At 37.8% G+C, this 19095-nt stretch overlaps 1 protein-coding gene across 1 annotated transcript in view; it reads right to left on the bottom strand.

The window, feature by feature from the left end:
• Positions 1-7078: 7078 nt before the first annotated feature.
• Positions 7079-19095, bottom strand: part of LOC107090595 (ATP-binding cassette sub-family A member 7-like) — a 30413-nt gene continuing 18396 nt past the window's right edge. Inside the window, exons 2-6 of the mRNA XM_015384059.1 lie at positions 17126-17255; positions 10613-10706; positions 8189-8330; positions 7950-8089; positions 7079-7092 (exon numbers count right to left, since the gene is read on the bottom strand). Of these exons, the coding sequence (XP_015239545.1) occupies positions 7079-7092; positions 7950-8089; positions 8189-8330; positions 10613-10706; positions 17126-17191 (456 nt within the window). The 5' untranslated portion in view covers positions 17192-17255. The remainder of the gene's footprint in view (positions 7093-7949; positions 8090-8188; positions 8331-10612; positions 10707-17125; positions 17256-19095) is intronic.

Here is a 19095-nt window from a genome sequence, read left to right on the forward strand (position 1 = left end):
AGGCCTAAAACAACATTATGGCGCCTAAATATAGGCATTCTTAATAATGAAACCACAACAAAGGAGATTAGAAAAGAAATAACGGAGTGTGTAAAAGACAATAGTAATGGGCAGGTAAATCCCACCTTAGTCTGGGACACTGTCAAAGCAGTAATGAGAGGGAGACTAATTTCTAGAACTGCTTATCTGAAAAAAATAAAAAGGTTAAAATACGATGAATTGGAAAAAATATTGAGGAATTTAGAATTAAAACAGCAAATGACTAATAACGGAGGAATTTCAGAACAAATAACAAAAACTAAAAACAATTTAAATGATATGATACTTGAAGAACTTGAGGAAAAATTACGATTCTGCAAACAAACATTTTATGAATCAGGCCCAAAAGCTACACGGATCTTAGCTAGACAACTTCGTAAACACCATTTGAAGCATTCGATTACCAAAATTAGAGAACCATCAACTGGTAACTTAACCTATGACATGGATAAAATACACAAGACCTTTCAAAATTACTTTAAAACACTATATTCTGCTCCAGGACCAGTTAATGTAACCGCTATTGATGATTATTTGGCAGCCTTGGATCTACCTTCACTTGGTCTAATCCAAAACAAAACTCTATCTGCTCCCATTACGCAGAAAAAATTAGATACAGCTATTGGACAATTGAAAAGTAATAAGTGCCCAGGCAGCGATGGATTTCCAAATGAATGGTACAAGACATTCAGGAAGGAGCTTTCCCCTGTCCTGCTTGAATCTTTGAACTGGACATTGAGCAGAGCTGAGATCCCACCATCTTGGAGAGAGGCTGTAATATCTGTCCTCCCTAAAGAAGGGAAAAATGTTGAATACTGCGAATCATATCGCCCAATCTCAATTCTGAATGTCGATTATAAAATTTTTACATCAATAATTTCTCGGAGAATGGAGTGTTACTTGTCAGACCTAATACACGAAGACCAGACGGGATTCATCAAAGGACGACAAACTCATGACAGCATAAGACGAACATTACACATCATAGACCAAACCAAAAAGCAGGGCCTCAACGCCGCATTAATTAGTTTAGACGCAGAAAAGGCCTTTGATCGGGTCAACTGGACCTTTCTATATAAAGTACTAGAACGCCTAGGCTTTAATAACCAGTTTATTAGGTGCTTGCAGTCACTTTATGATAAACCACAGGCCAGGGTCAAAATCAATGGGCACCTAACAAACAGCTTCCAACTATACAGAGGAACCCTTCAGGGATGTTGTCTAAGCCCAACGCTTTTTGCAATATTCATTGAACCCTTGGCACAGGCCATTAGGGAGGATAATGGGATAAAGGGAATTAGTTTTGCAAATACTGAACACAAAATTGCCCTTTTTGCAGATGATGTAATCACATACCTCCAAAACCCAGATATAACGCTCCCTAGGGTTATGTCAGCTCTAACTGAATTTGGTCAATTATCGGGCTACAGTCTAAACATCACAAAAACACAGGTCCTGGCAATTAACTACTCCCCTAGTAAATTTATAAGAAAGACCTATGGACTTAAGTGGGATGCCAAAAAGCTAAAGTACCTGGGAGTGTTTGTTTCTCAAGACTTGGACGAGTTATTTAGTTTGAACTTTGATAACCTTACTAAAAACATACAAAAAGACTTGACAGCCTGGTCAAGGTTATTGTTGGACTTCACAGCTAGAATGGAAATAGTGAGGATGAACCTGCTTCCTAGATTTTTATATCTTTTTATGTCATTGCCTATTAGAATATCTAACGCACAGTTCCATGCCTGGGACAGATTGATCTCCAGATTTATTTGGTCCGGGACCAGACCAAGAATAAAATTTAAAATACTCCAAATTAATAGGGACCAGGGGGGTCTGGCCCTTCCAAATCTGAGGGAATACTATTATGCATCTCAGATGAGATTCATGGTCTGCTGGTGCTCCCCAGAAATGGAGACTGGATGGAAACAGATAGAACTAAGGCAGGGTGGGGCCCAACCCCAAACACGTCTGGGAGGTAAAATAGTCACAGACAAAAATGGGAATGGTATAGTTGAAGGCACATTGTTAATCTGGAAGGAAGTGGTTGATAGATACAGATTAGCGGATGTCACTGGACTCCTGATGTGGCCCTCCTGTAACTCAAACTTTCGGCCAGGGACATTAGATTCTTCTTTTTTGGGCTGGAAATATAGAGGACTTGTGACTTTGAGCCAGTTTGTAGAAGGTAACACCTTCAAAACATTTGAGCAACTGAAAAGGGAGTATAATCTTGAGAACAGAGATTTATTTAAATATTTCCAGGTAAGGCATTTTTACAATACGAAAATAAAAAAAGGTGTTCCTCCAGAAGGTAATACTATTGTGAACATTTTTACGAAAGCTTATACTCACCTCCCTTGTAAAACTGTTTCCAAACTATATAAAGGGTTGCAGGAACATAATGGAAATAACACCTTAAACATTAAGTCTAAATGGGAAAGAGAATTGGGAGTTATAATTACAGAGGATGATTGGCTTTCAATGTGTGTGACACAACAGACATCTACTAGTTCCAAAAGATGGAGGGAATTCGGATGGAAGTGCTTAATCAGATACTTTATTACACCTCAAATTACTAGTAGATATAGAGGAGAAGAACAGCAATGTTGGAGACAGTGTGGTCATCAGAACGCCAACCACTCTCATGTATTTTGGTCCTGCCCAAAGTTGGCAACTTACTGGGATGGAATCTGTCAGACAACTGGGATAATTTTGGGGTATGTCATCCCCAATGACCCTAGAATTTTTCTGCTGGGATTGATGTCTGGAAAAGTGTTTCAAAAAGAAGATCAGTACCTTTTTAGAGTTCTGTCAATTGCAAGCAAAAAAGCAATTACACGGTCTTGGCTAAAGAAACTGCCACCCCAGCTGGACCACTGGCGAGATGTCGTGGAGGAGATTCACTCTATGGAAAAACTGACATATCTTTTACGTATGAAAGGTCATTCATACAACAAACGCTGGTCTAAATGGCTGACTTACAAGAGCAAGGAAGCATAACTAGGTGTATCATCTTGTAATGTATTATTTTGTTTCTGTCTTTCTACTTATCTAAGTATCAGTGCCCCAAGTTCTGTGTGTGTTGTATGTTTTATTGTAATGAAAAATGTTAAATAAAGAGTATAAAAAAAAAAAAAAAAAAACTAGCTTGTTTCTCATAAACCAACTACTATCAAATAATTCTACCAAACGTAAAAATATGTTGGCATATGCAGCAGAAATGTGTCCTTTTTAAGGTCTGATTTCACTACACCACCTCTGATCTCCATTAGGGGCAGAGGAGTCTTATGATAGAAGATTCTTAATCAGTACTAAGATATTTAAAATTAAGATGACATATAATCTATTAGTGGGATATGTAAAATTACTAAAATTAAATATTGTTAAAGCAGAACATCTGTACAGATGGTTAAGATGGGACATGGCCATAAAAACGTTTCTACACCCTTGGTGGAGTGGGCCATCTGGTCTGGGTCTTAACCGAAGTTAGGCTCGGGTCTTTGGGGTCGATCTGTGCTTGGGCTTGTTGGGATCTGGAGGCTTGTCTACCTTTCTCCACCAGAGGGCACCTGAGATCTTCCTCCTGAGGGCGTTAGCTGACTTCTACACACCTGTTTCCCATCTGCTCATCTAGAGGCCTTCTTAAGGAGGAGGAGGCTGACACTTCCCTGCCAGAGTGTTTACCAGTAATGGTACCAGCAAACCTGAGCCAGCCTAATCTAATCTGTTTTTCCTGATTTTTTGAGAAACCCTCTGACTCTGTGTTCTTCTGCCTCTCAGAACCTGACAAACCTGGAAACCAGTCAATTCCTGGAGAAAACTCTCGCTGCCTGGAACCTGCCTGTCTGCCCTCTGCCTCAGCCTCTGTCTCCGCCTCTGCCCTCAGCCCTCAGCTTGCCGACCAGCCTCTGGACCCATAAGGTATAAGTTCAAGCCACCGTTTAGCAGCAAGTTTCTTGGATCCTCTCTAACCGATCTGTCCTCCTCTAGTTGCTTCCCTCCCGTGACCAGCCTGACGAACCAAGATGACGTTCATATTTCTCTGAAAACATTGTCAATAAATCTTCTAACTTTTTCCCTGTCTCTGAGTGTTTCTGCATGTGGGTTAGACGATTAGACCCCAACATGACAGGGCTAGAGTTTTAACTTTTCCAGGGTTGCTTGGACCTTTGGATTTCAGCTCAGGTTTTGGTGCCTGATGTTCAGACTGGAAAGGCTGCAGGATTCTGTCATAGGTCAGCTAGGTATTGTTGGGATCTTTGCATATTTCTTTCTAATGTAGTTAGAAATGCATAATTTCTTTGTCCCTTTGATACTTTTTGTCTGTTCCATTCATTCTTTTTCTTTGCAGATGTAGAAGCAGACGCGTAGGATTTAATCTTATATTTTATCATAATAATTTTTTCTCTTCTCTGTGCTTTCATTTCTGTCTCTGTGCTCAATGTATTTAGAATAATCTCCCCCCTCTCCCCAAAATATTACCAAAAAAAAAATATATATATATATATATATATATGTACATATACATATAGCCCCGCATTACAGCAAAAGCCATAATGCTCCATGTAAAAGTAAATCCATTTGGCTCCTCATTGAGATAATTTTGAGTACTACACTGCCAGATGAGGCAAGTAAGAAAAACAATTAAAAGAATAACTCAAACTTCTAATGGAAGAATGAGCAATATACCCTAAAAATGCAGTTAATAAAATTCTAAAATTACAAGGCTATGAAACAATCAACAGAAAGAAATTACTTTAATTTACACTGTGTTGCTTGATTAAATGAGATTCTCTTTCCCCCTTTCACATACCCTTCTTCTACAGCTTCATGTTTCAAGGCTCTCTAGCCATCAAAGAGCTCTGGTCATGGTGGCAATGTCAAAGATGGTTTTAAATGCATGTAATCTCCTTTTTCATTAAAAAAATGTTAAATTTTCCAGCTTATCTGACATTTAATACAAAAAAACAATCAGGTGAGAGACATTTAGATTAAATAAGCTAATTTCTGTGGTTGTCATTATTTTCATAAGAAATTACAGTAGCTAAATGATTGAAACTACACCGAATCCAAATGATTCCAGATGACAGTTTGACTGAATGTCAAGAGAAAAAAGTTCCAAGGCTTGCTACTGGCCAGGACATTTCAACATGAAGGCTAGAAACATGTAGTTTTATGGCACATTTGGTTATTTTAGGAGTATAACAGCATTTAAATTCCTTTTGTCACACGAAGATACGAAAAGCATTACTGTTTGCAGTTCTTATTAGAGGATTCTACTTACAGAACTGATCTGAATCTCAGCATCAATGAGGCTTTGGACTACATCTGGTGGAACCAACAAATCCTCCATCAGATGGGTGGTAAAGCTTTCGTTGTCTTGTAGGACACTTCTTAGGGTCGCTAAGAGGGGGTCACAGAGACAAAGATTGTTATTTATTAATTATTTTTAGACAAAGTTATGCATGAGGTTAAAAAGTTATAATTCTAGGGAACAAAAAACATATTTGATGATTTCTACCTTTAAAAAAAGCTCATTTTTTCTTCTGAATTGTCATGACAACCACATCACAGAAACAAAAATTAATTACATTAAGTGTTATAATCTGTAGGAATTGGTTCTTCCTTTCATAATAGAAACCTAATACCTAATATGTCAGGTTTAGTGGCAGTTAGTTGAGGACCCAAATGCAGAAATGAAGAGGCTGATATGATTTCTTGCAGATTTAATTTAGAGGTAGATGGTAAGAGGCCCAAATCCAGAAATAATAAACAGGGAACCAACACTAGGGGAAGCCAGGGAGAAACACACATTAGGAGTGAAGAGCATCCAGCAATGAGGAACTGCAGAGGAGGAGTATATATGGGAGAAAGCAATGCATGGAGTGATTAGCTAATTGGGAGCAGGTGTGGACAGAAGCAGCTGAGGGGAAAGAGGAGGGTCAAGATGGAGTAAACGGGGCTTAACTGAAACTAGAAAAGAAATTAAATGAACCAACAGGGAAATAATATCAGTGACTAGAAAAAACAAAGAATGAGCAAGTGGAAAACTAGAGGATAGGAGAATGGACTGGAGAGAACTGAAAAACAACCAAACAGGAATAGTAAAACTAATAAGTAATTCAAAAACATGCTATCAGCCTAACTGAAAACCCAGACTGAAAACTAAACAGAACCAAAAATTCCAGAACGGTAGATCATAACATAATATCCTGTCTTTACAAACTGAAGGTGATATTTTAATGGCAGGGATAACTTTAGACTTGAAAATGTCATCAAGAAATATAGTATGCTCTTCAAGGAACAAGGAAGAGGATCAATAATGCTGTGGGCCTGTTTTTCTTCCAGACTTTGTGCTACCTGGACAATCTAAGCAGAAATCTGAAAACTCAAAGTAGATATTCCATGGGTCTTTAAGTGGTGTACTATCCATTTAAGCAAATGTAAGTCATAAACTTTGACTATTTTACTCTGAAAATAATGCTCTCTTCTTTAAGGTTGTATAAAAATCAGTTGCAAGATGGATGAACGCATAACCTGGATATAAAAGCCAAAAGAGCCGACACGCTTGATGCTTTGTATTTTCCAGACTATTAGCAAACTATTTTCCATCGATTATCTGCCATAACATTGAGCCAGTTTCCTAAAATCCCATTATTGCTACACTCATCGTTGAAATAAGCAATGATGTAGCACAGCGGGGGTCCAAATTCTGTGTGCCTACAAATTCAACTCAATGCTATTTTCTCCAACTTTTTTTGCGGTTGATGATGAAGAGACCACATAAAATAATCAAATTACAGCTTTTGTAATTGTGATATGGGTACCACAGTCAATTATGTGGATCAGATGGTAAAGGTCCAATTATGACAGATGTATTGTGGAAATGACTGGAATTAATTACATCATAGGAAACACAGTTTTCACCTTGTGAGTCCTACTGATGTCTATTATTATGCTCCTCATGACTACAGGAGGGTTTGATGACAGGGAAACAGAACATGCTTTGCACAAATGACCACCTGGGTCTTCTTAATCAGCCCATGGTCACTACAAAACAAAAAAGAAAAGACGACACAATCACCTTTGCCATTTTAGCGTTTTTGATAGCACTTCATTCCCTTTCCTTCTTAATGATCTTTTGTGCTCTCACCTCAGACAGCAAGTGCCATTAATTATGTCCAGGCTTAGATCTTTGATGGATTTAATCTTGTATATTACAAACCGTCGACCCCAAAATGCAAATGGCTCACAAGCCACTTGTCGAACAGCAGAGCCCTCCCTTCCTCCCTCTCTCTATTGGCTTTTTGCAAATTAGGTGCAGTATGAAAATCTGAATATCATCAGACTAAATGAGCCTAATGCAAAGCAGCAGCTTATCAAGACAAACGATCTGTCAGTCTGCATAGCAAATTGCATCATAAATAATCACACACCATTGTTTTTAAGGGATAAAGGGGAATAACAAATCCTCCAACTTGTCATCCGCATGAAGGGGATATTTTTCTTGATGGAGTGCAGTTTGACAAAGGCATGGCAGAGCTTTTTGTCTTTCTATCTTTTTCTTTGGGGGGACTGTGCACTGTCCTTATTACCCTCAAGTGTTTTTCGATTGACGGAAGAGTTGATAGCCATCTGAGCAAACTCAGCCATTGTCCAATGAATCTCTAAGTTTGGTTCAGCTATCTTATTGAGATATGTTTCCCCTGTGTGGCAAGCTTGGAGGTAGAATTGTTAGAACCCGAGACCCACCCAGTTCACTAAAAAGTAATGGAAATTCTCCTTTTTTTGACTTTCCTGCCTTTCCTCTAAATTTATATGAGATTTAAAAAAAACATGAATTTAAACTCTAAAGAGATTCATAGATTAAATGGGAAAAAAAAGAAATTAATTGCTATTGTGGTTACCAATCTCCTTACGTTTGCCGAGGTTGACTTTGGATAGGACTGAAGTCCACTGGTCAACATCATCTACCAGCACCTGCACCCCGCTGAGGAAAGACCTGTCTGCCAAAACAGACTGTAGCTCTATCAACACTCCGGCAATTCTGGCACATTGAGAAGACAGAGGAGAAAAAAATATGTAAATAAAACCAGTACTACCACGTTAATGGAGACATTATGTTTTGTGTTATTGCAGACTTTACATTGAGTTGTCGAAGTTATTGACTTGGCCTGGCGTCTCCCCTGGAGGTGGGTGGTTTAAACAAGGGTTGTCGATGTTGCATATCATACCTTGAAGCCATGGCAGCATGCCGGCAGATGGCATTGCTTTGTTTGGGTAGTGACCTATGGAAAAAGAGAGAGAGAGAGAGACTTGAATGCACGTTCTTTGACCATATCTAACTGAAGGGTAAAGATTGAGCTAAAATAATATCTATTGACGACTATCATAAAAGGCCTTGTCATAGTGATACCAGATACTGTCAGTATGTCACTTTTCTTAGCAAATTTAGGTGTGAAGTACGATCATATTAGTAGGAGCAATGGATAAAATAATATGTGCTTTGAACTTGACATGCAATATATTATAGTCTATTAGAGCAATGAAACAAAGTGTTCATTGATGTGTTGAAATGTTTCAATAATGTTTATCAGGCTAAGTAACAAGACTTGGTTACAAAAGCTTTCAAGATGCTAGCTAACGAAACTTGCTTACCAACTCTATTAATAAGGTAACTAATTAAACCTTCTTACAAAAGCTTTCAATCAGCTAACAAAAAAAACTTCCTTACAAAATCTTTAAAGAAGCTAACTAGAAAAACTTACTAAAGCTTTCAAGATGGGACCTAAAAAAAACTTGCTTACATAAGCTTTCACTAAGCTTTCCTTCACAGTCAAACTATATGTGTGACATATTGTTGGATAAAAATAAGCCCCAAAAATGTGTAAGATCTATGAAATATACATCTGTTTATTAGCTTCATTTGAACATATAAAAAGTCTAAGATATAATCAATCCAAAACAATCTATTGTTTTTCTTAACATACATTTTTTCTAAGAAAAAAAAAACCTTGATATTTGTGCAACCAAAACCACCTTTATCAAGCACAAAAAAGTACCAATATTTAGTCATTTTTTTATGGTATTATCACCACCTAAGTGGTTTATATCCCTTTATTGTCCTCTTTTGATCCCCAATTGATTCACAAGGACACCAGGTCCCAAAGGGAAACCCAGACATCCCTATTTACACTATTATCTAATCTGGGTTTGACTCAGACTTTCCTTTTAGTGAAGTATGCCTTGACAATAATCAAAGAGAGATGGCCACATATCCTGATTAAAATGTTTGAACAATATCAAATGACTCATTTGAACATGAAAGAGCACCTGGTCTACGCAAAACTCATGATGGAGCTCCTCTTCATCTTTTATTACTGTGCCAAGTCACCAAACTAATTTTAGCCACTTGAATGTAGAATCTTGTACTCATGATTCATTTCTTTGCATCACATGTCGAGCTAGAATGTGACCAGATAAGAGAATCGAGTGCTTCACTTTTTGGCTCAGCTCCTTCTTCACCTTATCAGGCTGGAAATGCACCAACAATGATACCCAACATTTTAGGAGACCCCTGCTTGAAGCTGTATTACAAATTCACCATATCTGTCTGTCTGTCTGTCTATCTGTCTATATAGATATGTATGTTTTTTATTCCAGCTTGACCTTTTCCCTCTTTTGCACCTCCTGTTGTTTATTATAGCTGATGTCACGTGTCAATTTCTACTTTGTGAGATCAATAAAGTTCTATCTTATCTTATCATCTTATCTTATCTGATCTCATAGCTCATAAACAAACTATAAGATATTTTAATATATAACTGAATTCCTCTGCTTAAAGGACATCCAAACAGATGCAACAATCCACCTTTTGTGAGTCAATAATCATGACCTCTGTCAAATATGCTGACTCTCATCCCAGACAGTTTCACAACCAGGTGTCAAGCTGTGTTCAATGCATTCTGAAGGTCAAAGTTTAAGGACAGAAACAAAATGACATAATTTGCAAAGTTCAAGGATGCAGCCCTGCGCCCAAAAAGAGAGATCATGTTTCTACCTTGAGATCCTGTCGCTAAAATGCAAAAAAGATTATTGACAAGAGGAAGCCTTGCAGAGTACACTCCATAGAGGAATGAAGCTTAATTTTGTGCCAAAATGGTAGAAACAGCCTTTTGTTTGGTATTACAAGGACTCTAATATGAACACAGTCACCACAGAGTTTGAAAGCATTAAAACTACAATCCTTGAAATATTCAAATCCACCAAATTTAAATGCTTAGTCCTTCTAAAGATTATGAAAAATTATTCTAATATCGTTTTCATGAATGCAGTGCATCTGCTGTAAAAAAAAATATATATATATATATATATATATATATATATATATATATATATATATATATGTATATACTCCAACCCTCCACAAAGACACACCAAACCCTGCAGGGATAATAATGATATAAAAATTATGTTGATTAAACTTGTAATAGTTTTTGATTAATATTTCACACAGAGTAACACAATGTTGGGCATTTTCTGTATAGAATAAGCCTTGGCTTGTACTTACATTGGTCTTTGTAAACTGGTTTGGTGGTAGACCTCACCGCTACCAATATGAAGAATAGAAAAAGAGGCCATACCAACTCTATAACCAGCCGCACCTGCAACAAAGATAATTTTCATTTTATGCAAATACTTTCGTTATAAAATACATGGGAAAGTCATTATGGCCATAGTAATTTGCCTTACTTTGTCATCTGTTAACAATAAATCCCCCTTTATCTAAAAGAAAGTCAGAGCCCATACAATAGAATAGAAAAGAAAAGAATAGAAAAGAAAATGTGGTGGGGAGGTTGAGGTATACTGTATCTGCAGCAACATGAAACATAAATGTAGGCACCCAAATACACATGAAGGTAAAATGTTAAAAGTCAATCTCAGTTCCTAACAACTAAGCTTAAATAATAACCTGACCAGAAACTGTTCAGAAAGTTACAATGAAGAAAAGAAAATGTTTTTATCCGTGTTTTCAGCTCCATGTTGATGTTTGAGTTCAGTTCATCACTTTACATCAGCTTTCCTCAGTTTACTCTGGCTATTACTCCAAACACAAGATTTAGAGAGCATTTTCTGCCAGTAAGTCTCTAAACTGAAGCTATCACACACTCCTTATCTCGTTGCCACACTCAATCCTCTCTTGAAAAAAAGAGTGTCAACCACTTCTTTCCGTTGATACAACCACTTCTTGCCACCTTGCAGGCAGAGTCCCAAGCGGCATGTCAGGTTTTTATTTTAACACCCGGGATTAGCGTAGAGAGTCAAACCAACAAAGCACAAATGTTGACCTCAATGCTTAACTTTCCCCTCAGGACCAAACAAACTTATGTACAAATTGATTTGATGTTTTCAGGAGTTAAAATGACATATGAGCCAGAATATATAATTAAGGAATGCAGAACATTTGGAATTGAAAGGAAAAACCCCCCTGAAACCCAAGAGAAACTTACCTAGTTACTGTAAACCCCTTTTGCATTTTTTTTTTTTTTCCGAGCTGTTGTTATATCACTATTAGCTTCAGCAACCGCAAATTATAACAATGGATATCAAATAGGCCATTTACTAAAATCTCAAAGAATTTGGTCAAATGAAAGATTAGTTCTATCATTTATATATTTTCACTCAGCTTCTGAATTTGTCTTTTGAACACTGTACTAGATTAAATTGTATATGAAGGTAAGGAATTTTATGTGTTAATACTGTAGATAAGTTAACATCAGAGGAAAAACTCAGAGACAGGATTCTCCCTCTTTCGGCCCCTTATTTTTATTATCTGTATATTCCCCAGGCTCTGAAACACCCAATTTACAGCAAACTCTGCGCTTTACACATAGCTCTATATTACAATGTTAGCAGGTGACTATAAATCTCTAAAAATGCTGGGTAAATGCATAGATTAAATAAATGCATGGATGTGCCAAAGGTTTCTTAAGAGGAAAAAAAAAACCCTGACGTAATAAGTTTTGAGCGATCAAACGTTAGCACACAGCTTTAGTTAGTAAAGGTGCCATGATCTGTCCTGGACTCTCAGTGCAGTGATGTACTCAGATGTGAAACTTCAGAGGTACATGAAGACTAAGACCTTCTTACAACAACTCAATGATGCTCAGTCAAACTTGATGCAATAGGGATACCCTGCTCATTATACATGAATGGCAGGGCTCATGCAAGGTTGTAGCAAGAACTTGGGGAATTCCAAAAAAGTAAAAAAAAAGCATCCACTGGACTTTGTTTCCAAGTTTGAAGATGTTTCGCTTCCCATCCAGGAAGCTTTTTCAAGTCAAAATGTTGGAAATAGCGTTGAGTTTGAGGCTTTATAGAGTGGACCAAAATGAAAAACCTTGTTTTGGGTTAGAAAACATGCAAATTGAACCTGACGAACAGCTCTGCCCCTTAGGAATGGGTAGTCGTTTGGGTTCTTTGTTAACCTGCAATACGTTATACCTGTCTATGTCTCTGCAACTTGGGGAAATTTTACATGAACTGCCAACTATGAAACTAACACTAGCCCATGCCTTACCCTTACCCTAACCCCTAAACCAGTAGTAAACATGTTACCATACATAGCCCCCTAAAGCGTATCATGCGGCACAGTGTTTGCAACCTTTCACACAGCCTGCATGTCCATCTATGAGAAGAGGGGTAGCTTTATCACACCACTATCTGAAATGCATGGTTTGACCAAGTATCAATATTTGACAAGTTAGGTGTGAGAATATGTTATAAAGACAGTGACTGTCAGCACACCATATTTGACTTTTCCTGTCTTCTTTGAATCTCTGCCTCCTTATACATTGAGAAGGACTGTCCAAGAAAGACTGGAGTCCTGCATATGATCCTACAGCCATGTTCAGTAAAACACATAAAACTACATTCTTAATGTTCTTTCTTGGTACTTGTTAGGATTTGGAGTTCTTCTATCTTGTTCCCTATAGATTTCTCACATAATGTGTGAATTGAATTTCCTTCTTTCTTTTGTTCTTGCTCCTGCTCTACATCCTCCTTGCCTCCATTTGACCTAACTGTGACTTGCGGGAGTAGCTGTAGAAGAGCAAACTGCCATTTTTGCTATGGTTATGTATACTAAAAAATTTGTAAAAACAAAAAGATATTGGCAAAAATAATTTTAGCTGCGTGAGGTGAAATACCTCACAAAAAGGTGAGGTGTTGGTCTAGTGATTAGGGCATAGAGCTTGGAATCCTGAGGTTCTGAGTTCGAGCCCCACAGGTTGCTACTCAGGGTCCTCGAGCCAGTCCCTTAATCTCATACTCCTCCCCGGGCACTGCACAATTACAGCCCACTGCTACCCAAGGGGATGGTTTAAACACAGAGCTAAGTTTCTCCAGTGTGAGATCAATAAAGTTCAGTTATTTATTTAAAAAAGGAAACTTTGAGCTGTTACAGTGGTATTATGTCTTCATTTTGTTTAAGGTGAGGTGACCTGGTTAGACCAGTCAGATGGATAAAAAAGGGGTAAGTTCAAAAAACTTTTCACTTTTTCCCACCACTGTTGAGATATAATTACTAAATTGTACATAAAATTATAAATTATATGTGTCATTTTCAGTCAGTTATGTCATGCATAACTGATACATAATTTAGATATATATTTAAGTTTTGCATAGCTATTCAATACGTTGAATATGTAATTTTATTGGCTTCTCTGAAATGAAGTTGATCGTTAATTTGTTCATTTTACTGAAGATATCATTGAAATTAATATGAGATGAAAACTGCTCTTTTCCTGATAAGTAAACAAAATTGGGGTAAAATGTGCTGAAATTCTGAATATTAATAAGAATGATGAAAATTACAAACTAGTCAATTCTGTTTCAGGTATCTGATTCCATCTAGTCGATATGTGTCACTGCAGATCTGCTGAGAGCAAACCTTATCCAAATGTATTACAAACTTACGAGGATTGGACAGTGATTGCACATCCCCGAGACTTTCTCAGTGTCAGGCTCCCCTCAGCATTATTCCATTGGACACAAGAGTCTTTGTGAATAGATAATCTCCTAAGAAATTATGCTGAATACCGGACCATAAAAATCAGTTTCATGCCTGTTATAAAATCCTAAAATGCCTGGTGAGGCATTCATATAATTGGTCATTAACCTCCACAAGCCCACCACAAGCACCATTGTCCTTGCTAACTCCCAGTGGTTTATCCTAATAATAATTTTTCATGTTGACGTCGGCTAAATACCAGACGATCTGAGCATGAAGCCACAACTGTCTAATTATACAGTATGTACATCATTGTAGAAAGGTGTCCCGTGTTTTTATCCCATGAAAAAAAATACCCATCTGTTTTGCTATTAAACTGTTAGATTAACAAAAGCCATAAAATTCTAACTCTGTTCTCAGCTGCTATGAATGTGCATTGATATTACTAAGTTTCTCATTTTTTCATATACTCCTAAAAAAGACAGCAGATAAAAACTGCTATGCTTGAGTCCCCTGACAAAAAAAACAACAAAAAAAATTGTGTGGATGTGTGTCTTGTATCGCCTCACACAATAAATTAAACAACACCTTGCAGATCTCTGTAACAACAACACCAGCCTGAAAAACCAAGTAAGTCACTCTAGATTCCTGAACTTCCTCTTTGGATGCTTCAAAGGCTGTTGTAATACTTAGGTAACTCTGAATTGACAAGATGAAATGTTTCAATTGAAATCAAAGGCAACTGTAGAGTGCAATATTGACAGTTCGTTTGAGGGCAGAGCAAATGTAAATGCAATCCTTTCTCTCTCTTGAACTGAAGAAAATTAACCTTAAAAAAAAAAACAGGACCTTCTTCTCATCATGTGTGCTTTTCTGATTGAATTAAGAAAAAATGTGAGTTTTACCCAGGTGCTTGGCATTTCAGCCCCCCACCATTTCATACGTTGGTAATTTTTATAATTTCTTAACCAGTTTTTTGCCCTAATCACTATATAGGGCAATATATAGTGGTTACGCCTTTTTAGATGAGTGTCGGAACATCTAGTGGATTAAAAATTAGTGAACTCGAAATTTCCAACAACGCGCCTTGAAAATTACCAATCATCTTCCAATATCTGCCCGGGAAATTGTTGCCATAGGCTGTCTCTACCTGACAGCGGCGACACATACTGTAACAGACAGCGCAGGCACTGAGCAGGGAGATGGAGTGACGTGACCAACGGGGAGCAAAAGTAGTGATCATCTGTCCAAACGGTAAGTTAACTGAGTTCACCATAAAGTTCACTTTATAGTCCCGCTCTATGTAGGGATTGAGGGATTTAGGCGGACATTCGGACACAGACAATGTGCTCTGTCAGTACATCTTTACTCCTATATACATATGTGCTTCCTTATCCTCAGTGGGTAAGATACTCACCAATAATAGCTCCACAGTGTTAGGAATCCAGTTTGTGTGGGTTGTTTGTGTGTTTCTTCTCTCTCCACCACTAGGTGGTGCCCTGTCCTCATTGGGCCTCCCTGCACACCTGCGGCTCTTTGGTTCATTACTGGAGGAGTATTTGAGCTGTGGGCTGTCACTACCTCGACGCCAGAGTGTTTGCCAGTTTTGGGTACTCTAGCCAAGCTGAGATTAGCTGAGTATAACCTAGCTTTGTTTCTCTGAGTCTTATGTGTTTTTGCCTTTGCTCTTCGGCAGGAAGCCTTCCTGTGAAAACTGGATACCAAGACCTTCTCCCCCTGAAAGGTAATACTGAGTTTACACTGAGCAGTGGAAAACCTCCACATGATCTATTCAAGTCCCCATTAGAAATACAAGTGACAGTCTGCTCCATTACTCCTCTGGGTCCAACGTAAGTCTACCTGTCTGCTCTCCAACGAGTTCCCTCTTCTCTGGATAATCACACACAGACTGGATTCAAGGATTGACAAGAGCCCCCTCAAACGTGAGTCCCTCTCCAGCATTATTCAAGCCACAGTCTCATTTCCCACGGTCCCTGACCTTATCTCTGTGATCTCCCCTTCAGACTTTCCAGTTTCGGTTCACCAGTTTACTGAGTTTCAGATCCAACCTCTGTTTACATTACATCAAATAAACCCGTTAAACTTTTCCCTGTGTTCTCTGAGTGGTTTCTCTGCATGTGGGTTTCCTTAAACTGATCATGACACACAGATTGTTCTTTTTTATAAAACTTTTTTTCTGTTGTTAATGTCCAATTTTAAACAAATGATAATAATTATTCAAGTAAGGATATATTTTTAGAGACAAGTATTCTGTAAGCTTCTTTGTTGGATGCCTTTGAAGAAAAGAAAGGACTTTAACAGCATCAAAAAATGCTGCATGGCAGATGAAATCGAAGTTAGGGCCTGTAGTGAAATTAACTGAGACAGTCAAACCTTTAAGTTGCTTTACTGTGACTTTTTAAAGTTCTAATAAGCAAACTAGGCCTTCAAAGCAGTACAATTTTCAAGTGAACAATGGATATTTATATCCTGTGTCAGATTATTTTCGAAATTCTTGATGTCACATTAATTTAGATGTTTGATTAAGAAAAAAAACTGTCATCAAAGAAAACATCATAAAATATGTAACCAAAAAAAAGTTAATTAAAAACTGCAGATTTTCTATTGATAGTTTTGCAACCTTCTATTGCATGTCTGATCTGTGAGAAGATAGACTTTCTGCCCTTCAAACGAAGCCTTTTAAAGTCCCTATCCATTTCCACTGGGCCTAACAATGACTTTGTGAGAAGTAAAATACAAGCAATGTGACATAACGGGTAGAAGAGATAGATCATCAGAAATTGAAGGTGACACTCTGAATTGGCTGGTATTAAGATAAGATTGTTCTCGTTCTCTAGAGAGGGAGTTAAAGATAGCTTACTTCTATAAGAGACAATTTTTGTTGTAAATCCCTGCCTATTACCGTTCCTCTCCATGAATAACTTAGCTGTCCTTGATAACACAAGTCTTGGACCACATCCTCATTTTCCCCCTATTGCTGACCAATTCTGGCAGATACACATTGATTCGTGTAGAAAAGAAAAAGAAGGCGGCTGGAGAGCACAAGTGTACCTTTTGTCTCTTCCGGAGAGTGAAGTTCTTCCACAGGAGCAGAGAAAACTGCGTCAAGAGACCCATTATGGCTTTTCCTGGCAATATCGTGCCAGTGCGTCGCGATGGCAACTGGCCCACTTACTAAATCCTGGAGGGAATAAAAAAGGCAGAGTTTGGTTTTAATACAGCTGCGCAATGCATCTTGGGGGAGTGCCACTAATCACTCACTTCCTCGAGCCTTAGGGCTTACGGTGCAGCACCTGTTCGAAGAATTATTATCACCTATGCTCAGCAAATCTCAGGACAGCCAACATCTCAGCATGTGAAGATTATACGGTTTTCCCCCATAGCACAAGATTTTTTTCAACAAACACCATGAATTTGAAAGATAATACAACCTATAATAGAAGTAGGGGAAAAAAGCATTCTGTCAAACAGCGAAAAAGTCAGTATCTTGGTGCCTTTAGTCTTCCTTATTCCATAGTTAGCATTAAAAAAAAGACTGCAACAGCTTCCTCATTTTTGTAACAGAAACTAAATTCTGATGTAAAATATTCATAGCATGCTTTATGAGCTACTTAACTTTCATAACATAGTTAATAAACAACCATGTCTGCTTTGCTATTTTTATGCTCCTAGATCAGTTATGACCTTTTTATTATAGCACCACACGTGACTGTCTTTCTACTGACTTCACCCAGCTTGTTGGCTTTGAATATAGTGCAGATTACAGAGACATGATTGCTGCTTCTCTTTATGTCCGGCCTGTTATTGTTGCTTCATTGCCGTCCTTTTTTCTATTTCCACATAAAACAAAACCTAAACCAAATCCCACGTTGAAGCTTATTTAGACTTTAGACAGACTTGATTTGTCATTTTGTACACACAGTGTATAAAAAGAAATTTCAGTACAGCTCTCAAGACATTTTCTTTTTTTTAAGTGCAGCCGTGATAAAGGTAAGCAGCAGTGATAATGTAAACTTACCACTGTACATAGGTTACAGTTCCAACATTCAGGTTTTTTTTTTTTATAAACCCATTTTAAACAACATTCAGCAGTATTGCAGATACAAACAAAGCAAAACACTTTTTTGTGCTTCCTATTTATAATGATTGAGTGTATATCAGTAACATATAACAACCCCTTATATGAAAATGACTGAAGTGGCGAAAGATGGTGCCATAGTCCACAGCTTGCTATTTTAGCAAGGGGTGATTCTGGGTAAACTGGGGCCTATCTTTCTTGAATGTAGGAATGTAGAGGCCCCGGTTTCTTCCCCTTCTGTCAGAATTGGCCAGGTAAGGGTTAAGTTGCTTAAGAACAAAACGCTGATATTGAAGATTCCTTCTCTTATAATAAATTGAATTGAATGATAGAATTCCTCTTTGACAGCATCTTGGATATCTGAGAGGTCAATGATTTTTGAGAGCTTTGCCACCTGTTGTGTTTATCTAAGTCTTAGCAGACATTATCTGAAGGAGGAGTAGTATTGGAGTTAAATGATTGTCCACCTAAATACTAAAATATCATAGAAAAACAGTTATCATATCCCCTTGGTTTTGAGATTATAGTACACATGCATGTTGTCTTGATACCATAATGGTTACTGAGTCTTACTACATGACTTGTCTGTTTAGAATGTAATGTTTTGACATAGATCCAATATGGCGCTGTGCGTAGCTGCCATGGTTTTAGGTGCCCTTTGTTTTATTGTGTGTTAAAGCCTTTCTCTGCTGTGATCCCAGTAGCTCTAGTCACTGGAGAGGAGCTAATAAACATTAGAGGGAACAACTTAAGTTGATTTCTTTTTTACTTTTCAGTGGAATTAGTGACCATTTTGGTCACTCCTTTTATACTATAGAGTGGCGCAGGAGAGGAAAGAGAGACAGGTCCATTATGCGTCTTCACCGAGAGTATTCCATATGCTATGCTGGCAATATTTCATGTCAATGTTCACTTATGTGCAACAAACTGGATGGACCTTAGC

The sequence above is a fragment of the Cyprinodon variegatus genome, unplaced genomic scaffold, assembly GCF_000732505.1.
Source record: "Cyprinodon variegatus isolate N-32 unplaced genomic scaffold, C_variegatus-1.0 Scaffold302, whole genome shotgun sequence".
Classification (NCBI taxonomy): domain Eukaryota; kingdom Metazoa; phylum Chordata; class Actinopteri; order Cyprinodontiformes; family Cyprinodontidae; genus Cyprinodon; species Cyprinodon variegatus.